The 22,726-nt window shown below is 41.7% G+C and overlaps 1 protein-coding gene across 10 annotated transcripts in view; it reads left to right on the plus strand.

Moving 5' to 3' along the window:
* The window catches only part of fryl (furry homolog, like), a 281,561-nt gene that overhangs the window by 198,299 nt on the left and 60,536 nt on the right, over window positions 1-22,726 (plus strand). For all 10 annotated transcript variants that reach the window (XM_034180526.1, XM_034180521.1, XM_034180529.1 and 7 more), the window contains 11 exons: window positions 3,505-3,617; window positions 3,719-3,869; window positions 3,955-4,058; window positions 7,046-7,228; window positions 7,480-7,645; window positions 7,985-8,106; window positions 9,121-9,308; window positions 11,122-11,216; window positions 11,335-11,942; window positions 12,086-12,354; window positions 14,347-14,487. In XM_034180526.1, the coding sequence (XP_034036417.1) occupies window positions 3,505-3,617; window positions 3,719-3,869; window positions 3,955-4,058; window positions 7,046-7,228; window positions 7,480-7,645; window positions 7,985-8,106; window positions 9,121-9,308; window positions 11,122-11,216; window positions 11,335-11,942; window positions 12,086-12,354; window positions 14,347-14,487 (2,140 nt within the window). The remainder of the gene's footprint in view (window positions 1-3,504; window positions 3,618-3,718; window positions 3,870-3,954; window positions 4,059-7,045; window positions 7,229-7,479; window positions 7,646-7,984; window positions 8,107-9,120; window positions 9,309-11,121; window positions 11,217-11,334; window positions 11,943-12,085; window positions 12,355-14,346; window positions 14,488-22,726) is intronic.

Genomic DNA, 22,726 nt, shown 5'->3' on the forward strand with positions numbered 1-22,726 from the left:
TTTAGTAAAGGATACATGGCATCCTGCCTGGAGTTTGCCAAAAGGCTCACCTGAAGGACTCTCTGACCATGAAAAACAAAATTCTTTGGTCTGATGAGACAAAGATTGAACTCTTTGGTGTAAATGTCAGGTGTTATGTTTGGAGGAAACGAGGTACCATCCCTACAGTGAAGCGTGGTGGCAGCATCATGCTGTGGGGATGTTTTTCAGCGACAGGAAGTGGGAGACTGGTCAGGATGGAGGGAAATATGAATGCAACAATGTACAGAGACATCCTGGATGAAAACCTGTTCCAGAGTGCGCTTGACCTCGGACTGGGGCAACGGTTCATCTTTCAGCAAGACAGTGACCCTAAACACACAGCCAAGATATCAAAGGAGGGGCTTCAGGACAACTCTATGAATTTCCTTGAGTGGCTCAGCCAGAGCCCAGACCTGAATCTGATTGAACATCTCTGGAGAAATGGCATCTCTGGCAGCACAGTGGCTTAGTGGTTAGTACCGTTGCCTCACAGCAAGAAGGTCATGGGATCGATTTCCACCTGTGGCCTTTGTGTTGAGTTTGCTTGTTCTCCCAGTGTTTGCATGGGTTTCCTCTGGGTGTTATGGCTTCCTCCCACATCTAAAGACATGCAGGTTAGGTGAATTGGGGAAAAAAAATTGTCCGTGCCTCCCTTGTAAAAGAGATCTCGATCTCAATGAGACTAACCTTGTTAAATAGAGGTTAAACAAATAACAATAAAATCTGAAAATGGCTGTGCACTGACACTCTCTATCCAACCTGGTGGAGCTTGAGAGGTGCTGCAAACAGGAATAGACAAAACTGCCCAAAGATGGGTGCACAAAGCTTGTGGCATCATATTCAAGAAGACTTGAGGCTGTAATTGCTGCCAAAGGTGCATCAACAAAGTATTGAGCAAACGGTGTGAATACTTATGTACATGTGATTCCTTAGTTTTTATTCTTAATATATTTGCAAAACAAAAAAAAAACTTTTTTCATGTTGTCATTATTGGGTGTTGTGAGTAGAATTTTGAGGGGGAAAAATGAATTTACTCCATTTTTGGAGTAAGGCTGTAACATAACAAAATGTGGAAAAAGTGAATCACTGTGAATACTTTCCAGATGCACTGTACATATTTCACACTATTACATAAACTTTGCAATTGATCCATGGTTCATGTGCGTGCTAAACTGTTGTTGGTTCGATACACTACTGTACAATACTGTTAAATGCTCTTTTTTATCACCCGGATTCATAAATCCAGATTAATGGGCCTTTCACACTGAATTCGTCAGATGCGTCAAATGCGTCAAAAATCGGCCTAAAAAGCATTATTTTCAATGAGACGCGTTGCGTTTTAGATGCGTCAGATGCGTCCCGTCAAAAGCCGAGCTAAACCGACGCATCTGATGGGAGCGCGCATTGCTGCTTGTCAGCAGGCTGACGGAGTCAAAGTTCAATCCAGTCCAACTTCCGACTTGCTGAGCTGTGACGTACCTTTGCGTTGTCCAATAGGAACGACACGTCGGGCCAAAACACGGAAGACGGGTGGCAGAAACCACTGATCGGTGCAAAACATACGTGTCACAGGACTCCTCATTTATGGAGCAGTTTTCTGAAGAAAAATCCTTCAAAATGTTTTTTGTTGTTGTTACCTCATTATTTCTGATTACTGTTAAAAAAAAGTTTAGAACACTTGTAATTAAAATAGCTAAATAAATCAATAAATAGTTCTTTAGAAACCTTTCGTCTGTAAATTAAAACCAGCTGATATTTCAGATTATTTCATTTATTGTTTAACATAAGGAACCTCGGACATTTATTTTTAGACAAAATAACATGGAAATTTGTACTTTTTTTTTTTTAAGTCTGGTAGATTATTTATATCTCATTTTAACCAGAAAAACAGACACTGTAAATAAATACTAATGTTTATTATAAATGCAACAGGAAATAATTTAACAGTGACTGCAGTGTGATTGTAAAGTAGGATTTCTGTGACATAAACCTCATGATGATTTTTTTTTTTATATATAGTCATTTAAACTTGTAATTTTGTCAAAATGTAATTACCTTTAATGTTGCTATCAGGACAGAGTCATTTCTAAAGTATGAATTTGACCACAATAAGTGGAGAGCTTCTACCTGTGCAAATGTATTTGACTTTGATTTCGTGGACATTTTTAATGATCTGTTCATTTATTGTTAAAATATGAAATGAAACACCTTTTTAAAAAAATAATAAAATAGTTGCTGTGGAAAGAGCCTTTTATTTAGAAGCAGGTGATGTTCTGCTGAATTCTCTGGACCAGATGAAGGTCTCTTCTGCAGCTTTGAACTTTGGTGGTTTTGGTTTAGAGCAGATATGTTTTCTTTCGACTGGACTTCGTGGTGTTCAGCTCATCAATGGAAGTTTGATTGTCTGCACAGCAAATGTTCCTGATTGGGACAAATAAAACTATTTATTTAAATATAAAGAAACACTAAACAGTTTATGTATATAAAAAAAGGGCGGAAACGGGAAAAAAAGATGGAAAAAACACCCGAAAAAATAAGTTATTTAAAGTTGAGCTTTTGTGGTGTCTGAAAAAAGCTGTAGCTTTATTTGGTAAAAAATAAAAAGACTGAACCATTTAGAAATTAAAGTGTTCACTCAGATCAACTGTGCTAAAAGGCTACGCTAACGTTAGCTGATCATTAAACCTTCAAAGCAGTTCAGTAAACGTCACATTTTATTTTTACATTATTCTCACCTCAATAAAGCTGCAGAACTAAACTCCGTTGGGCAAACTGGGACTTCGCATATATCCAAAAAGTGGGAGATTTCGGACTGAGTGGGTTTGCTCCATCACCCCGGCTGCCTGCCTCGCTCTGCCCAGTGATGATGCCTGAAGGCCAGCTTCGGCTTTTTTTTGCCGCTTCCAAAGCGACGCGTCTGGCGTCATGCATCAGATCCGTCGGATCCATCACGGATTCCCATGCGTTGACGGATTCAGTGTGAAAGGCCCATACGTTTGAAGTCAACAATGTCCCATCGACACTAAGGTGATGCATCCCATAAAATAGTCATTTTTGATTCTCTATGAAAGGACCTATTTCTGTCCCTTTAAATGAAAAGCGACAGAAAGGGAGAGTGCCCTTTAAATAGCTTCTGTAACATACTGACTAAAAGTCCATATCACAGCCCCTATTTTCTTTCAAACTGTGAACCAACCACAGTTTGGCATGCACATGACCCATGCACATGACCCATGGATCAACTGGAAAGTTTACAGAATAGTGTAAAATATGTAGAGTATGTGTGCTGGACTATGTTAGACAAATGCACCACATCCATAGTACCTGTAGCATCTCATCAGATGCTCCCTTATGATGGATGTAATGGGATTTATTTGTTTCTCCCTGATGCCTCCCTATTTTCATAGTCATTTCAACAATACCCCATGATTAAATAAATTAATGCTGGTGCCAAAATTTACTAACTGCTTGTCTCTTGTGCAGTTACACCCATTTGGATATTTACAGTGGTCTGAACAATAACCTGAACCGCCAGCACCACCGTCTGGAATCTCGTTACAGCAGCAGTTCTGGAGGCTCCTATGAGGAAGAGAAGAGTAAGAGCAAATTCTGCAAGGTCATCACCCTCCTCTCTGTTTAATACTGCCTAAAATTCTACTACACCAACATATGTATGGCATTGTTGTAATATCCCCAGGTGACTCCATGCCACTCTATGCTAACTGGCGTTTGAAAGTAATGGATCACAACAAGCCAGAGCCTCTCCCATTCCCTCCTACTGGGGGTTGCTGGTCTCCTCTTGTGGACTGTCTGCCAGAGACCAATGCCCCTGCTGTGCCACTCCACAGGTACACTAGACATCACCATTATCCTTCCTCTGTTGCATATTGTGAATTGTTTTTAGTAATTGAACCATTGTTTTCTGTTTTTCAGATGTAACATTGCAGTCATTCTTCTAACGGACCTGATTGTGGACCATGGGGTCAAAGTGGAGTGGAGTGCCTACCTGCACCTGTTGCTGCATGCAGTTTTCATAGGTAATGTTTCATCTGTTTCTCCTGTATGTTCAAAGAACAGGTCTTGCATCTCTCGTGTTCTATACTTGGATGATAGTGTTTGGGTGGTATAGTTAATAGCACTCTTGCTTCACAGCAAGAAGGTCTGGGATTCGAGTCCATCCATACCCAGCTCTGTGTGGAGCATGCATACTCTCCCATTATTTGTGTGAGTTTCCTACAGACACACCAATTTTATCCTACTGTCAAAACATGCTCATTAGGTTTATGTTCCAGACACAGTCCCTGAGGAGGCATTGTGTGACCAGCTAGAGTTGGCCCCCGAGCACTGCTCTGTGGCTGCCTGCTGCTCCTCATGATCAGATATTTAAATGTACTTAAATGTCTGAGACTAGAATGGGTTGAATCAGAGGCAGGTTTTTCTGAGGGGGTTATTAAAGTATCATTCTTTCATTCATTTTCTATACCCACCTACTCCAGTCAGGGGTCACGTTATATATAAAGTAACAGAAAAATATGCCTACAGTGCCCTCTGAGTGTATTAGAAAAGCAAGGCAGAGTCATTTGTTTTTTTAAATGCACTGCACTCATCTGGGTTTGTTGTCAAAAGATTAATATGGTTAGACAGTTTTGAATGTCAGCTTTATTTCCTTTTTTGCATGCAAGGGATATACGAGGTCTCTTAGATAATAAACCGACCCTTTTATTTTTTTTTTTAACTATATGGATTTGAATGACATGCGATTACACCAATCATGCTTGAACCCTCGTGCGCATGCGTGAGTTTTTTCACGCGTGTCGGTGACGTCATTTCCCTGTGGGCAGGCCTTGAGTGAGATGTGGTCCTGCCCTTTCGGCTGAATTCCTTTGTTTCACACGCTGCTCGAGACGGCGCGCGTTGCTTTATCAAAATTTTTTCTGGACCTGTGAGGAATATCCGAGTGGACACTATTCGAGAAATTAAGCTGGTTTTCTGTGAAAAGTTTAATGGCTGATGAGAGATTATGGGGTGTTTCTGTCGGTGTAAGGACTTCCCACGGAGCGGGACGTCCTGCAGCGCTTCCAGGCGCTGTCGTCGGCCTGTTTCGAGCTGAAAACATCCTAATTTAAGGCTTAATTCACCCAGGACATCGTGAGAGAACAGAGAAGATTCAGAAGAGGCCGGCATGAGGAATTTATGCGGACATTCCACTGTTTAAGGACATTTTTTTAATGAAAGACGTATGCGCAGAATCTGTGTGCGCCGCGACAGGAAAAACACCTCCGTGTTGAAAACCATTTGTAGAATTCAGGCGGCTTTTAATGGCTTTCAACAAGTGAGTAACTGAGAAATTGTTTAACAGCTTGGGCATGTTCCAACTTGTCCGTTAAGATTTCCAACGGAGGTGTTTTTCCTGCCGCGACCCCCCGCGGTCGGGTCCAGCCCGACATGCGACTCTGCCCGCACGTTCTTTCATTACAAAATGACCGTTAACAATGGAATGTCCGAATAAACTCCTCATGCCGACTTCTTCTGAAAGTTCTCTGTTCTCTGACGACTTACTGCGTCAACAGAGCCTGAAATGTGGAAGTTTTCAACTTGAAACGGCGAGACGCTGCCGCCTCGAAGCGCAGATCGCCGTCAGGCGCCGTGGACCGTCCTTAAAGCGACACTACCAGACCAAAATCTCTCATCAGCCGTTAAAATTTTTACCGAAAACCAGCTGAATTTATTGAATGGTGTCCACTCAGTTGTGCCTTACAGTTTTGAAAAAATTTTTATCAAACAAAGCAACAGTCTCTGAGCCATTCCTAAACAATGAAAAAAATCGACGAGCGGGTGGACGACTCCTCACTCAAAGACTGCCCACAGGCGAATGACGTAACCGACAGGCGTGAAAAAACTCTCGCATGCCCAGAGGGTTCAAGCATGTCTGATGTAATCACACGTGATTCAAATCCATATGGTTTTTGAAAAAAATAATAAGGTCGGATACTTTTCTAATAGACCTCGTATACCAAATGTGAAATATTATGTACTAAATACGTATTGTTTTCAAAATGTTTTTATTCCATAATTGGATGGTTTGATACAGCAGACACTGTGTTCTATGTTGTTTCGTGCCTGTAGATTTAATGACCCCTTAGCAACTCAGGTGCCTTTGTTGGCAAGGAAGGTGTTACTGATCTTGACTTTGTTGGCAATGCTGTGATCTTTGCACAATCAACAGATACCCGGACTGCAACACTTGAGAAGCTGAGTGAGGAGTGCAAATGTCTGGGTTTGCAGGTGTCCTGGATCAAGACAAAGATCCAGGCTTTTATTGACTTCCTGGATTCAGCCATTACAATTGTACCTGTATGTGATGAAAGTAGAGATTAATTTTTTTTGTGTCCCTGGTTCCTCAGTGTTTGAGATAGAGGTGCCTGTGAGAAGCTTGTAGAGTCATGAGGCTGCTGGACAGGGGTCATTTGCTGATGCCTTTTGCATTAAAGTGAAGGTCCCAGTCTTTTCGTTCCTGATGCTTCTTGTCTCACTTATGATCTGGGAATTTGATTCTTACCAATGAGTTAAAGTGACAACTGAATATTCTTGACTGTACATTTCTTTGGAAGGCCCTTTGGTACCAATTGGAATAAATTTGTTTCAAACAAACTCCTACTTAGGGAGTCTTGGACGAACCACACTACTTGCATCCTGAGGGAATCTCAGCAGCAACATTTTGGCCATGTGGCATGCTTCTCTATACATGATCCAGTTTTTAATTCCTCAGTGTTGAGCACCCCAGCAACTAGAAAAGGCTAGGGGAATGCTAACATTTCATCTGGCTGTGGTAAATAAATTTCTACTTTTGGGTGGAAGGAACGAGCCATTATTTAATAGGGTGATGGCGATCCAGGACCTAGGGCAGAGTGCTGGTTGCAGTGATGCATGGTAGCAGGACATGCTCCCTAACCTGATGTAAATAGCTGTAACCTATCAAAGTTAGGCCTATCTAATCTTTTTTTTTTTTTTGGTCTACTTCCAGGGTTTGATCACCAGCACCCAGAGGTGTATGAACATTGCAGACGTCTACTGCTTCACTTGCTTGTTGTCCAAGGAGCAAATGGTAATGTCCAATCTGTTGCAAAGGTGCTTCTACGTAACAGGGATTACAATGACCCCCGGGTCTTGACTGTGAAACCGGCAGCTCCAGTTTTCAGCCTGACAGGTCAGTTGTTAAAGAGATGATTTTTAGTAGAACTGTCCTTTAAGTGTAGGTGACTCTTGAGCAAAATACTGACCCATTGCTAGATACAGGACTGTTTTCTGCTCAGTAAATTGTACCTTTATCACTGTGAATACAAGAGAAGTGAAAGAAATATCCCTTATGGATTAATTAAATGTTGCGGAATTTGTTGAAATATGTTGATACTATTATTATTATTATCATCATTATTATTATTGTTATTGTTGCTGTAGGCATGCAGGACCTGTTGCCTGAATGTCCGTCACCAGTGACAGATGCTAGCCTCAGCTCCAGTTCCACTTCCTCTCATATTGGTTTAGCAGAACTTCTTGTTGAGGTCGACACTGCTGCTGAGCAGGATGCAAAGGTTAAAGCACTCATCGAGTTTATCACCTCAAGGTGAGGTCATCATATTCCATTAAAACGGCACACCCACTAATTACCACTATTATGGCTTCAAACCAACTTTGTATTTGGTGTTCATCACTATGGATCATGCAGATCCATGATCACATTTTCACAATAACCATTTCTCATCACATTCAATGATTTGCTTTCATGCTTCCAGCAGTGTCTGAAGAATTTTGGTATTTACTTATTGCATGGGTTTGATGGGTTTGATTTTGCAGTTAGTGTTATATTTGGGCTCTTTCTGTTTGGTGTGACAACACTAAATGTGTGGACTGTTTGATGACTGTAAAGAGTCTTTTTGCTTCATAATTTGTACCTGTGTTGTAGGAAGTGTGGTCCACTTTGGAACCATGAGGATGTTTCCCCCAAAAACCCCAACATCAAGAGCGCTGAGCAATTGAGTGTTTTCGTAAGGCACGTAGTGTCTGTCTTCAAGCAGTCTGAGTCAGGTTTGAATTTATTTTTCTTTCAAAATAAAATATGAATTATTCTGACTTGGTTTATATAGTAGATATTAGGGATGTGAATCTCATCACTGACAACGATTTGATACGCATCTTGATACACTACCAGCGATACGATACATCTTGTGATACATGGCAATACCTACGATACGATGCAATATGATTCACCCGTTCCCTATTTGATGTGAACTGATATGTATTTGACGGCGATTCAGTTCCTCACAATGCGATTTGGTGCGATATGATGTTACTCAACATGATGCAAAGAAATTATACCAAAAATTTAAATAGAAAATAAGAAGCTACAATTCAGTATGATACTATGGTATTCTTCTTCTGATTCTAATAGATGCAAAGGATTTGTTTTACTCCTTTAAGCAGCAAATTTACCAGATACAACATTAAGGAACAGGAATCAGTTCCGTCATATTTGGAACCTGTTTGATCACACTGTCAGAGCTGAAATAGTACAGTAAACAGTAAAACATCAAAATCAATGAGTGACTTAAAGTGAGTCACTCATTGACAGAGTAGCACCTTCGCAAAAGTAATTTGAGATACCTTCTTGCCGAGTGGCGCAGCAGTAACCACGGGATTCTGTCCAAAAGACCTGTCTTGTCAAGTTTCCCGTCTTTAAAAAAAAAGACAACATATCTCCAAACACCTGATTTAAACGTTTTAGGTGCGTCAAAAACGTCTTCCAACTGCTTGCTGCTGTTCTTGTGGGCCTCCATTTTGAAATAGATTTGTTGAGGTAGAAATGTGCTTTCAGGCTTCTGTCAGTGATGATGCATTCAATGTGCCTCAGAAAAATTGATGCAAACATGCAGAGACCGATGCATCGTGATTTCAGATGACAATTGAGTCAATGCACACTGAATGAATCGATACACTCGCATCTCGCTTGTTTGTATCTAGATACTGATTCGTATCGATTAATCTCCACATCCCTAGTAGATATGTCTTGCACAGTGATATCATGTTCGCTCATCCCTTCAGGATTCCAGCTGGAGTCATTGCTGAGTGAAGTAGCCCTGGAAACTGCTCTTTCTTGTTGTTCTCGTCATTACGCTGGGCGCTCATTCCAGATTTTTAGAGCACTCAAACAGCCTTTGACTTCTGCAACACTATCTGACATTCTGTCTCGGCTGGTCGAGACTGTAGGAGACCCAGGAGAGGAGGCCCAGGTCAGAAAAATTTAATGAAAGATGGATACTCTGTGAAATACTTAATGCATAATTCTGAATATTGTCAACAGTGTAGTTTCTGAATGTTTACACTCATTTAGCCATAATGCCATTTTTCTTCCTTATTTGTATCCTGCTTTGAATAATTAATGCCAGTTTTTGAGTCAGCCACCCAGTTCAGATGTCTGTTTTTTTTTTTTACCCAAAAACTGGAAAAGGTTTAGTTTAAATAGAAGTTCTGCATGGTTTCTCTGCCTATTTGAAATTCAGGCCCCAACCTCCAGCCTTATGAATTCAAGGAATTCATAGGGTCAGAGGTTCATTTCTTGAGTGGCTGCTTGAGGCTGGTTCCAAAAGGGAGCCACTTCCCACAGAAGCCAATGTTAAACAGTCCAAAAAGGTGTGTGTGTGGGGGGGGACACTATTTATTTTTTTAACTATATGGATTTGAATGTCGTGCGATTACACCAATCATGCTTGAACCCTCGTGCGCATGCGTGAGTTTTTTCACGCGTGTTGGTGAGGTCATTTCCCTGTGGGCAGGCCTTGAGTGAGATGTGGTCCAGCCCTCTCGGCTGAATTCCTTTGTTTCACACGCTGCTCGAGACGGCGCACGTTGCTTTATCAAAAAATTTTCTGGACCTGTGAGGACCTCTCAGGACAGCTTTCAGGTGGATTTCAGGTGGTGGACGTCTGTCTTAATGTGCTGGAAAAGTGCTGATGTCCACGTCTTTTCACAATTCCTGTGCTAGTCAGATGACATACCGGATCAAGACAGCGTCCAGTTTAAAAATGAACGGCACATTTTACTGTTACAGGAGTTTTTGTCATGGAAAGAGGAGCTGCTCCACCGCACATCGCGGTGCAGCCGCTCGGCGCAAAGCAACGCCGTGATGAAGCCTCACGGGACATGTTCTGGCATGTCCAGTTCATGCACAATCACAATCGGATATTCACACGACTGGAAAGCAACCGGAATCCGTCTGAAATCCACCTGAAAGCTGTCCTGAGAGACCAACACAGAGGTGGTTTTGTCCCGCGTAATGAACGGCTCCATGACGCGTCTCTCCGCTTTTCTTTCCATGAAAAAAACTCCTGTAACGGTGGAATGTGCCGGAAAAAATGCTGATGTCCATATCTTCTGCCTTGTGAAAGTCAAACGAGGTCCTGCATCAACAAAGCTTTCACATTGGAAATGATCTGCTTGTTCCAGCGGGGTGTCAGCCTGTCGATGGGGGCTGGGAGCGCACCGCGCTCTCAGCAGTTGTGGGCCGTCCTTAAAGCGGCAGTAACACTCCGTAATCTGTTTAATCCCCATAAAATCGTCCCTGAAAAATTTTTCGAACCATGTCCACCTGGAGGTCTCTCACAGTTTCTGGAAAAAAATTGATGCAGCAAAGCTCCAAATCGTTCAGACATTTATTCGCAATAAAAAATAGATGAGAGGGGTGGACCACACCTCACTCAAAGCCTGCTCACAGGCGAATGACGCAACCAACAGGCATGAAAAAACTCGCATGCGCACGAGGGTTCAAGCTTGGCTGACGCAATTACACGTGATTCAAACCCATATGGTTTTTTAAAAAAAATAATAAGGTCGGATACTTTTCTAACAGACCTCGTATTTCCTGGCAAATGGGAGAAAAACTGTTCAAAAGAATTTAGAGGACATACAATAGCTTTGCAGATCAAAGATTTTAGCATTGTATTCAGATCATCTTAAGTGGGTGCTTTGTTATCTGTAACTATGTTAATGCAAACGGGCTTTACAACCTTCATAAGGTCTGATGTCATCTATTTTCTTTTTTTGTAGGGCTTTGTCATTGAATTACTCCTGACCCTGGAGTCAGGTATTGATACCCTAGCAGACACTGTCAAAAACTATGACTTCCTCGCCGCCTTAGCACAGTAAGTGCTCCTGCTGATGACTTCATTTTCCAGAATTTGATGTAGTTTTGCTTTTAGGCAGATCATAAAGTTATATTAAAAAGGTCACTGACGAAATGATTTGTCTTTCTAATTACAGAACCTCTACCCCTGATAATCTGTTGGGTATTAAGTTTTCTGCAAATAGGAAGAGCACAGGGCAGCTGAACCTGACCAGTGGAGGTCTGATCCATTACGTCCACAGTCATGCCCGCAGCAACTCCCTACGTGCCAGTCTGATGAGTGAACGAAAAGCTGACAGACGTCGGAGCAATACTCTTGATATAGCTGACCGACTGGCAGGCAGCCATGGAAACCTGGCACGCACGCGGAGCTTATCATCGCTACGGGAGAGTGGGGGAGGTGTTCCAGGAGGGGACAGCATCCCCCCTGTAGATCCATCAAATTTGATGGCTAATGTATTCTGGATTGCAGCCTCATTGCTGGAGTCAGACTATGAGTTTGAGTATCTGCTGGCCCTGCGGCTGCTTAATAAGCTGCTAGCTCAGCTGCCTCTGGATCGCGCAGATAGTCGAGAACGTCTAGAGAGAGTCCAGGCCAAGCTGAAGTGGTACAGCTTCCCTGGACTCCTGCAGCTCTTCCTAAAAGGTTTCACTTCAGTTTCCACTCAGGAACTCACAATCCACCTGCTTAGCAAGCTCATCAGTGTCTCCAGATACACACTGGTCGACCCATCACAAGTGGCAGGTAATTGTTTCAGGTGCAAAATATTACGCCTGCTGCTGGAATTAACTTTGTTTTTCATGAATCAGTTTCATTAATTTAGCACATCAGTCTTCATGTTCAAAATGATTAATTTTGTGTGTGTGTGCGTGTGTGTGGGTGTCTAGGTTTTCCTTTGAATATTCTGTGCCTCCTACCACATCTGATCCAGCACTTTGACAGTCCTACTCCTTTCTGTAAGGAGATGGCTGATAAAATAGCAAAGGTGTGTGCAGCTGATAAATCAGCTACACTCTCCAACCTGGCCCACATGATGAGTCTGTACAGCACACACAGCTATTCCCGCGACTGCACCAACTGGATCAACGTGGTCTGTCGCTACCTCCACGATGCCTTTAGTGAGATAACCCTTAACCTGGTCACTTATTTGGCTGAGGTAAGCAACATTGAATCCTTAGCGTTTGTACATCTTCCATTGCCTGGTTTCTCCACACCAGGAAAAAACAAAACAATAGTGAATTTCATGTTTTCTCAAACTTGAGCCAAAATGTCCTGTATTTTATTTATTTTGGGTGGGGGATATGTCTCTGTGAAACTTAGGGTGGTACGCTGGTCTTCCTGGCATACCGGTCTTAATTTCCAGCACAATGCATTATGTCCACATACCATCATACTCTTGTATACCTGTAACAAGCTAACAAATGAACAAATGTTAAGTTGCTGCTAGAATCACGGCGTTAGCATGTGTAGCCTTCTGATCTTACTGTCTACAATGTATATATTCATAATGCAGCAATTCATTAAGTACATTCAAAGCACTCTTTGAAGTAGGGTTGTGCACTATCAATTTAATAGGAAAACAACGTTTACTGTAAAACTCCACAATGAACAATGAATTTGGGGGTGGAGGGCAAACGACATGGACCAAAATGAAAATAGGTTTTGTACTTTTTGTGGCATCCTTAGAATGTTCCATGTAGAAACGTGAATTGTCTGTTTTACTTTCTGTGGATATTCTGGACTTCAAAAATATATGAAATCAAAATCAAGACATTCCTCTGGCGCATGCACCTCATTTCAGCAACTCATGGTTTGTAACGGCTGAATCTCTGACCAAGCAGGCAAGCTCTTCTTGATACCTCAGATTAATTTTTTCTGTGCAGCCTGTGAAAATTGGATTCCATTGCACGTCGAACACTGCGGTGTCTCCCTACAGGACATTCACCGGTAGCACGGCTCACAGACTGTGTGGCTCGTTTCATCTCACGCACAGCTCACGGCCTCCCTGGTGCAGTCAAAACACATCTCAGCTATTTCACATAGAAATAAAGACTCACCGCCTTCCTTCATCTGTAGACACTGGCTGAAATGTTGTAAAGTCCAAATCCCCAGTGACATTTAGATTACAGCTGGGACAATGGAATTAGTCTCTGTGTGGCAGATTGGGGAGCATAGAAGTGGCTCTGCATCATGATGTCTATCAGCCATCGTGATGGACAGTTGAGTCATCCAACTGTCCAAGCCCAGTTTAAAGTAATCTTACAGTTGCAAGTGCCCACTGTATTGAGCCACGGCACCAAACAATTTTATCTTTGACAGTAAATATGTAACACTGCAGAAATTATCATTAAGTAATGTTAATCTAGCATTAGCTAAGTTAGCATGATCTAACCATTTTTGTCTTCTTTCAAGTTTCATGGCAATTGACAAATCCATTGTATTATTACCATGGCTAACTTAGCAGTACTGTGTTCAGGTAGTATATACTGTATAAAACATTATAAATTCTCTGATCAAAGTAAAACTCCTACGTTGAAAATGTTAAATAAAAGACAAAAATATTACCATCAAAATATACTTAAAGTACCTAAGTGAAAGCTTATCAACTAACTAGGGAGCATAATAAATTATTAGCTTGAAGAGGTTCTGTCAACCATAAAGCTGTAACTGTTGAAGCACTGTGCAAATTAACTTATTTGCGCAGTCTCTCCAATTACAGGTGCTCCTGTTTGGAATTTCTTTGAGTTATGGGGGTGACTTCTCCCAGTTTTCTTTCTGAGTTGTCACTCAGTTTTTGAGGATGCCTTCCCCACACAGAATTAACTACACAGTGCATATACTTTCCATTTCTTAATGATTTATGCAACTAACGTCCAAGGAATATTGTCTCATCTCTCCCTTGAATTAACTGGCTGTAAAAGTGATGACCTTGTTGTAGTCATAAACAATTATACAGTCTTTTTCTTAAGTTTTAGGTTTCTGTTAAGATCATGTTGTGGAAATGTATTTTTACTGCGAGATTGAAGAAGATAACCTTTTAAATGTTTTGCATAAATGTGCCTGATTTATTTTCTGGCTTGATGTTATGAAATGATGAAACCACATAAATGCGCAGACTTGAATCTGTCTCCTTTCTCATGACTTTCAGTTGCTGGAGAAAGGCCTTCCAAGCATGCAACAGTCCTTGTTACAGATCATCTACAGCCTGCTTAGTCATATCGACCTGTCAGCAGCGCCTGTCAAACAGTTCAACCTTGAGATCATGAAGGTCATCGGTAAATATGTTCAGGTAAGACTTTACAAAAGTTTGTTTGCAGATATGAGTAAAAATGCAATGAGTGTTCACAAATCAGCGCTACTTTGATTTCATCGACATGAGCTGTGATGTCTGGTAGTAATGAAAACCTGCACCTCTTAGCTGTTTGTAAAATTGGTTTGAGACCAGTGTTGCTGTTCAACAGGTGGATGATTGCCCCATGAAAGATTCAATGTCTACAGAAAATATTTCAGTTGACAATCCTCCTAATGCCCCAGTACCACCCACATCTTTGGCTTTATGGCATTCCAAACACTTAAACCAAATCAGAGTGCAGAAACATGCAATTCAGATGCCCTCTAGGGAATACAACCTTAAGAATGCACTCCATTCCTTAATATATTTAATATATTTAATATAATATATATATATATATATATATATATATATATATATATATATATATATATATATATATATATATATCAGCTAGCAACTCTTGTAGCTATTGCGCTGTGATCACTTCATCTGTCTTTTATGATGAAATAATGCTGAATTTATGTGGAAATGTACAAAAGCTTCAGATACCTGTCGCTGAGATAGATGATGACTGGAGTGCATTTTGAAGCAGAAATGAGGTGATAATCCATGAACTGCGGCTGATGACACATGCACAGTAAAGGCAGGGCAGACCGATTTTTAGCGGGGGGGTGGGGTATAGCGTTTGGTCGGCAACACCAGATCACAAACACTGAAAAAAAATTTTGAAGTTGAACAGGCATCAAAATAAAAACAAACACAATCTTGGTTGGATATATTGGCATGTATCACAAAACCTAATGGTATTTAAACTTAAAATATCTGCAGACAAATTCTCAAAATAAGATTAAAAAAAGGCTGCCATGTATCAAAATAAACCTTACCCTTTTACAGTGTATCTGATCTTTTCCAAATGAATGTGACATTCAGTGCCAAGATCATTATTTATTTTTGGAATAGTTTGATTAGCTGAATGTTATAATAACTGATGTGTGAGCAATCGACCGGTCTTTTCCCTGTGTTTGTAGTAACCGTGTTTAGATTTAGATATTAAATACTCAGCCTGCTGTGTAGACAGAGTATTAAATTCAGTCTGAAGTGAAAGATGTTTCTTCACTAGATCTTGAGAGAAGGAGCGACTGAGTGCTGCGTCTGTTTGTAATATCTCATCAGTTAACTGTTGTAACGTTTCAAATTTGTCTTTTTCTTGTTTGCTCAGTAAGAAATTTTGTCCCCTCAAGTAGGCCTTTAATGCCTCCCACACAGTACGGAGTGACATTCCTGGTGTTTGATTAACTTCGAGAAAGAATTTGATTTCGGATGTAATAAACTGGACAAAATTTTCCTCAGACAGAAGTAAGAGATTAAGGCGCCAGGGATGGAAAAGAGAGTGTGTTACTGGGGTCATCAGCTTCATAATGAGCAGTCCATGATCTGATATGACTATTGCTCCATATTCACTCTCTCACTAATGGCAAAACACGCTAATCAAGGAAAAACTAATCAATCCGAGAGTATGAGTTGTGAACCGGGGAGAAGAATGAGTATGTTCTGGAGGTAGGATTGTGAAAGCGCCACACATCAGCTATACCATACATTTTTAGGAAGGAGTTGATTGTGTGAGCAGACTCGGAAAGATTAATCTTCCCCACAGCACTACGGTTGAGCGATGAAAGAACACAGTTAATATCGCCACCCATCAGAAGACTGTGTGATGGTATATTTGACAAATTTGAGACGAGGGAGTTAAAAAATGTGTCATCGTCCCAGATTGGTGCATAGACTGAGACGAAGATCACTGGGAGAGTGTATAATTTACCTACTACAACAACATAACGTCCAGCTGTGTGTGAGTGGACATGAGATGCCAGAGGTGGGATGAAGCCACTGTCAACTCATTCTTGAGTCATCAATCTGCAAGTCCCAAGGCAAGTCTCAAGTCAGCTTGCAAACAGTTGGTGGTCATTATGACTTGAGACTTGACTGGGGACTTGCTGATTCATGATTTGAGAGTGACTTGATGGTGACTTCTTCCCACCTCTGCTAGACGCTGTAAATTGTACCTGCTGACCAGTCATGATGGCTGCTCCCCTGGATTTAGATTGTAAATTGGATTGAAACTTCCATTGTCCATCACCCAGGCCGATGTCACCGAGGTGGTCAGAAAGCTTCTTGGTGGCAAGGCTCCTGGGTTGGACGAAATCCGTCCTGAGTACCTTAAGTCTCTGGATGTTGTGGGACTGTCTTGGTTGGCATGTCTTTGCAACATTGCGTGGCGGTCGGGGACAGTACCCCTGGATTGGCAGACCGGGGTGGTGGTCCCTCTGTTTAAGAAGGGGGACTGGAGGGTGTGTTCCAACTACAGGGGGATCACACTCCTCAGCCTCCCCGGTAAGGTCTATTCCAGGGTGCTGAAGAGGAGAATTTGACCGATAGTCGAACCTCGGATTCAGGAGGAGCAGTGTGGTTTTCGCCCTGGTCGCAGTACACTGGACCAGCTCTACACCCTCCATCGGGTGCTCGAGGGGTTCATGGGAGTTTGCCCAACCAGTCCACATTTGCTTTGTGGATCTGGAGAAGGTGTTTGACCGTGTCCCTCGAGGTGCCCTATGGGGGTGCTCCGAGAGTACGGGGTCTGGGGTCCTTTGCTAAGGGCTATCCAGTCCCTGTACGACCGCAGCAGGAGCTTGTTTCGCATTGCCGGTAGTAAGTCAAACCTGTTTCCAGTGCACGATGGCCTCCGCCAGGGCTGCCCTTTATCACTGGTTCTGTTCATTACCTTTATGGCCAGAATTTCGAGGCGCAGCCAGGGTGTAGGGGGGGGGGGTCTGGTTTGGGAACCACAGAATCTCATCTCTATTTGCAGATGATGTGGTCCTGTTGGCTTCGTCAAACCAGGACCTTCAGTGTGCACTGGGGCCGAGTGTGAAGTGTCCGGGATGAAAATCAGCACCTCCAAATCCGAGGCCATGGTTCTCGACCAGAAGGTACCTTGCCCTCTTCAGGTCGGTGGGGTGTCCTTGCCTCAGGTGGAGGAGTTTAAGTATCTCCGGATCTTGTTCACGAGTGAGGGACGGATGGAGCGTGAGATCGATAGACGGATCGGCGCAGCGTCTGCAGTGATGCGGTCGCTGTATCGGACCATCGTGGTGAAGAGAGAACTGAGCAGGGGGACAAAGCTCTCGATTTACCGATCATTCTACGTTCTGAGCCTCACCTATGGTCATGAGATTTGGCTCATGACCGAAAGAACAAGATCGTGAGTACAAGCGGCCAAGATGAGTTTCCTCTGCAGGGTGGCTGGGCACTCCCTTAGAGATAGGGTGAGGAGCTCTGTCACTCGGGAGGAGCTCAGAATCGAGCCGCTGCTCCTCCACGTCGAAAGGAGCCAGCTGAGTTGGCTCGGGCGTCCTTTCCGGATGCCCCCTGGACACCTCGCTGGAGAGGGGTTCTGGGCACGTCCTATCGGGAGGAGGCCCCGGGGAAGACCCAGATTACGCTGGAGGGACTATGTCTCTCAGTTGGCTTGGGAACACCTCGGGGTTCCCCTGGAGGAGCTGGGGGAGGTGTGTGTGGATCGGGAGGTCTGGGCGGCTTTGCTTGAGCTGCTGCCCCCGCGACCCGACCTAGGATAAGCGGAAGAAAATGGATGGATGGATGGATTGAAACAGCTGACCAGACCATTTTTTACTTAGACACACACTAACCGCAGAGTGAACATAGGTCTCTTGTAAAAAGGCAGCATCAGCTCTCATCAGTTGCTTCAAGTGGCTCCCAATTTTACAAAATTTTAGAGGATTGCTAAGAGATTTTACATTCCAGCGCACACAGTTAAGGAGACAGCCATTAGGATGATTATTGTTTTTCATACTTCTGGTCGTAATCAAGAAAATAATATATCACCTGATACACACAAATCACAAGATACCTAACAACAAAATTCACTACAAACAAACGGATCCGGTTTAGTTCCACCCCTAGCTCCCACATAAACATGGAGATAACAACAACTCTTGAAAACAAAATCCACACATTCGTGCTTGTATTGAGGAAAAAAAAACATTCTAACTGCTCTGGTCTCCCGCTTTGTCCGGTAATTAAGAAGTACAAAGTAATTATGTAGTGGTAGATTAAATTAAACACTAATCTAAATCTGAAGAACACTCTCAACTGAGATGGCCATAAGACGAAATGTTTAACAGCCTAAACGACAACATAATTAGATAACATTAACAAGAATAATCCCAGAAGTATGTATTAAATGTAATTAAAATAGTAATGAAGACAAGTATACACCAGGATAAATGAGTAATGGCTAATAAAACCAGTAAATATTAGAGCCCGACCAATATGGATTTTTTGAGGCCGATAACGATATTTGGATGAAAAAAATGCAGATAATCGATAAATCGGCTGATTTGCCGATAGCCGATAAATCAGCCGATATATTTATTTAGTTAGTTAGTTTTTATGAATAAAATGTTCTTTTTTGACCCTTAACAACAAAGGTATGAACTAAAAGCTGAAGCTTTGTCCTCATATTGATTAACTTTATAACAGAGGAATTTTCAAGTTCAAAAAATGCAATCAAGAATTAAACCTTTGTGAAATTAGCAAATACATATCCTTAAAAGGAGTTGTGAAATACATCTGGTCTTGTACCTCTTGTTGCTGCAACTGAGATATAGGTTATATTACACGTAGAAAAACTTTTTCGGTTGCAGACAAGTAATTGTGAGAGGAAAGAAACACTATTTAGGAAACATTATTTTCACAAGACTCCTTTATTTTTCTATTCTGCAACTTTCAAGAACAAAAAAACTTTCAAACAAACTTAGTGCAAGCAGAGGTTGGTTTTAGTGCTGGTGGCACATTTTAACAAGAAAACATGGACCCTGATATAACATGTGAGGAAACTATCATATAACAGTAAAATAAGATTCTTTTCACAAGACCCTGTACTATGTTTGTGCTATTTTCAAGAACAGTAACAAAGAACTGTCTACTACAAAAAAAAATCTGTGCAAAGTTGCATTAATGTCTAAGGAAACGTTACAAAAAAACTCAACTCTTCAAAAGTTATTAAACAAATCTTGAAACATTCGCCCTTCATTCTTGGTCTCTTTGGGTGGAAATCAAAAACCTATTTTTATTCTCTTTGTTATGAGTAGTTTTTATTTTATGTTTTATTATTTTACTTCTGTTTTTAATTAGGTATTTGAATTTTTTTTTTTATTTATTTTAATTTTTTTTATGTTGAACTGTTCTGTGTGAGGCACCTTGAGACGGCTTTTGTTGTAATTTGGCGCTTTATAAGCTGATTACATTGAAATTGAACAACATTTTATTGAGTCTTAAAGTAAATAAATATGAAATTGGTTACTGGATCCTTAAACTCTGGACATAATAAACTCTACATGGTGGATCCTTGATCTCTGGACATAAACAGAAATAAAATCTGTTAGTTTTTGTCAAAAGCATTTCCTTTCAGACATTATTAGTGGCATGAATGTCTTTCCATACCTATGAGCTGAGCTCTACAGCTCATAGACGTCTCATTTTGGGAGGAAAAAATGTTTTAGTCAATTGTAGTTTATTGTCTGTATTGCAACGTTTGTAAGAGGTGTCATTTTATTTAAAGCGGCGATTCGTTTTGAAGTTATTAATTCAGAGCGGACTCTGTTTCAGCACAGAGCCGCGCAGCGTTTGAATCTGTGACAAAGGAACGGAGGACGATTCTCTTTTGTTGACTGCAACAAGACGAGCCCCAGTTAATGACTTTAATACACACAAAAATTACTCATATTTTAATGTCTTATTAGGGGTTAACAAGCGGACTTACCGCTTCTGAAGAGCAGCGAATCAAAGAGCCAGTGCCACGAGCCATTGAATTGAAGCATTGCTTCAGTGATTCACGCTTCAAACTGGTGTCGTGCTGCAGAAACGGTTGATTACACGGTCCAAAATTATATCGTAACGGGCCGTAACGCAAGGTGAATGGCAGTAATTCCCAGAACCCTTCCGGATGACGAGTGAGTCTGAATGTTTCAACCTCTTAGCAATAAACAAAAGTTTTTCATGCTAGAAATAAGGTCTACACAACGTGGGCTTAATAAAAAGCGTGACCGACACAATGAAGCACATTTGACACATTACTACATAAACTGAGTTAATCAAAGTGAGTTTAACTGAAACGGGAGAAATGTGGGGTGAATTTAATCGCAAAGTTATTACAAACAACATCCTTATAAACTTGTATGCTTTTGTCAAGTCAATCAGTGCACTGTGACGGCGAACTACAGGAGCGGTGATGAACACATTTAAGCAGGGGTGTAAGCAGCTCTCAGTTGAATGGAGTCAGAGCTCCATCTACTGGACAAATGGTGCAAGTACATTTTACATTGTCGACACAAACATTATTTCAGTAACTGTTCTGTTTATGAGAAATTATCGGAGTTTTATTGGCAGAATTTCGGCTGATGGTGAGTACTTTAAAAAGGTCTTATGTCGGCCGATAATATCAGCTGGCCGATATATCGGTCGGGCTCTAGTAAATATGATTGAAATGGGGATTTCAGTCCCCGTCGTCTCTTCTCGACTTGGAGATAATGTTTTTCCAGACATAGTCCATGGCAGCATTCAAATCTGTAAACTCCCTGTTTTCCTCTCCGTGAGTGACATGGAGCCAGGCTGGAAACAATAATCCGTACCGAACGTCCTGCCTGTTGCGTAGAAGCCTCTTGACTTCGGTGAATGCTGCCCAGGCTTTGGCCACACTCGCTGTCTAATTCGGAGTGATGATAACCGGCGTCTCTCTGTTCTGGTGCGGCCCACGGCAGCGCGCTCACTCCAACATCTCAGCGCACTCCTGGAAATAATGTAGCTTCACCACTGTGACCCGCGGCTTTCCTCCTGTCTTTCTCCCACCTGGTGTGTGGTGAAAAAATCGATGCGTGGCATGTTTTCCATCCCTATCAGCTCCGTGAAAAGTTTAGCTATCGTGGAAGCAGTGCCAAACTCTGGTGTTTCAGGGACGCCAATAATCCTCAGATTGCATCGCCTCATACACCCCTCCATGTCTTCACGTTTCTTTTTGAGACCATTTAGCTCGACTTTCATCTCAGCCATGGCACTGCGTGGTGAAACTACCTCCTCTGACCAGGTTGACAGGCTGTCCTGCATGTCGTTGCTGACTTTTGCCTGGTCCAGGTCAGCATGGATGGCCATGGTGCTGCTCACCATCTTCGCCCTCACCGCCTGTAGTTTGCTCTTAATGAAACCATGGTCTTCTGCCAAAGCATCCTTCATTTCAGCCTTTATGACCTCTGAAATACTGGATTTAATTGACGCCAGAATGTTCGCCTTCAGCGTCAAGAGGTCTGTCTTGATGGACTTTGGTGATGGCAGCACACAGTCTTTAGCATTACCCTGGTCCAAGACAGCGTCAGGTTTAGCAGCCACAGATCCTGTATATTTTTATTTTCCCAAACTTGTCACCATTATGCACAAAAAAGGGATGAAACAGTAGAATAAAACAAAGTGGTAGGTGTCAAATTTAGGAAAGATGGATTGTAAAAAAAAAAAAAAAAAAAACAAAAAAAAAAAAACACTGTACATTAGTAAAGGCGGGAGCCCATGCTAAACACATCCTACTCTTCGGCTGCTAATTTTTCCTCTGCTAATTTTAATTTTGAAAAATAAATCTGACTGTTAAGAACAACCTGGTTGCTGTGTTTTTAGTAAACAAATGCATTACTCCACAAAGACAACACATAGGATAATAATAAATTCATCAATATGATGATGGGACAGTCTACTCAAAAACAGTTCAGTTTTTAAAGTAAAGGCTAGTTACACATGCACCTTAATAACCCGTGAGGAGTCCATTTTGACTAGACCAGAGGCCTAAAACAGTGACTGGAGTACTAGGTCTCTTTAGAGGCTCCTTGGGTACCACAGGATTAGCTTTGAATCAAGTGTAGACTCGAATAAGTTGTACTACTTGCATTGTGAAGAAATGCCAGTAATGACTTTTTGGCAATGAAGTGTATTTCTCTGAACATGATCCATCACAGGTTAATGAGGACGCCAGCAGTTGGAGAAGACCATGGGGGAATACCAACATTTCATTTGACTGTAGTAGAATAGAATAGAGTCTTTATTGTCATTGTACAAATTTGTCCTCTGCACTTAACCCATCCTAATTACAGTTAGACACAATCCAACCGCTAGG

The sequence above is a fragment of the Thalassophryne amazonica genome, chromosome 10 (assembly GCF_902500255.1).
Source record: "Thalassophryne amazonica chromosome 10, fThaAma1.1, whole genome shotgun sequence".
NCBI lineage: Eukaryota > Metazoa > Chordata > Actinopteri > Batrachoidiformes > Batrachoididae > Thalassophryne > Thalassophryne amazonica.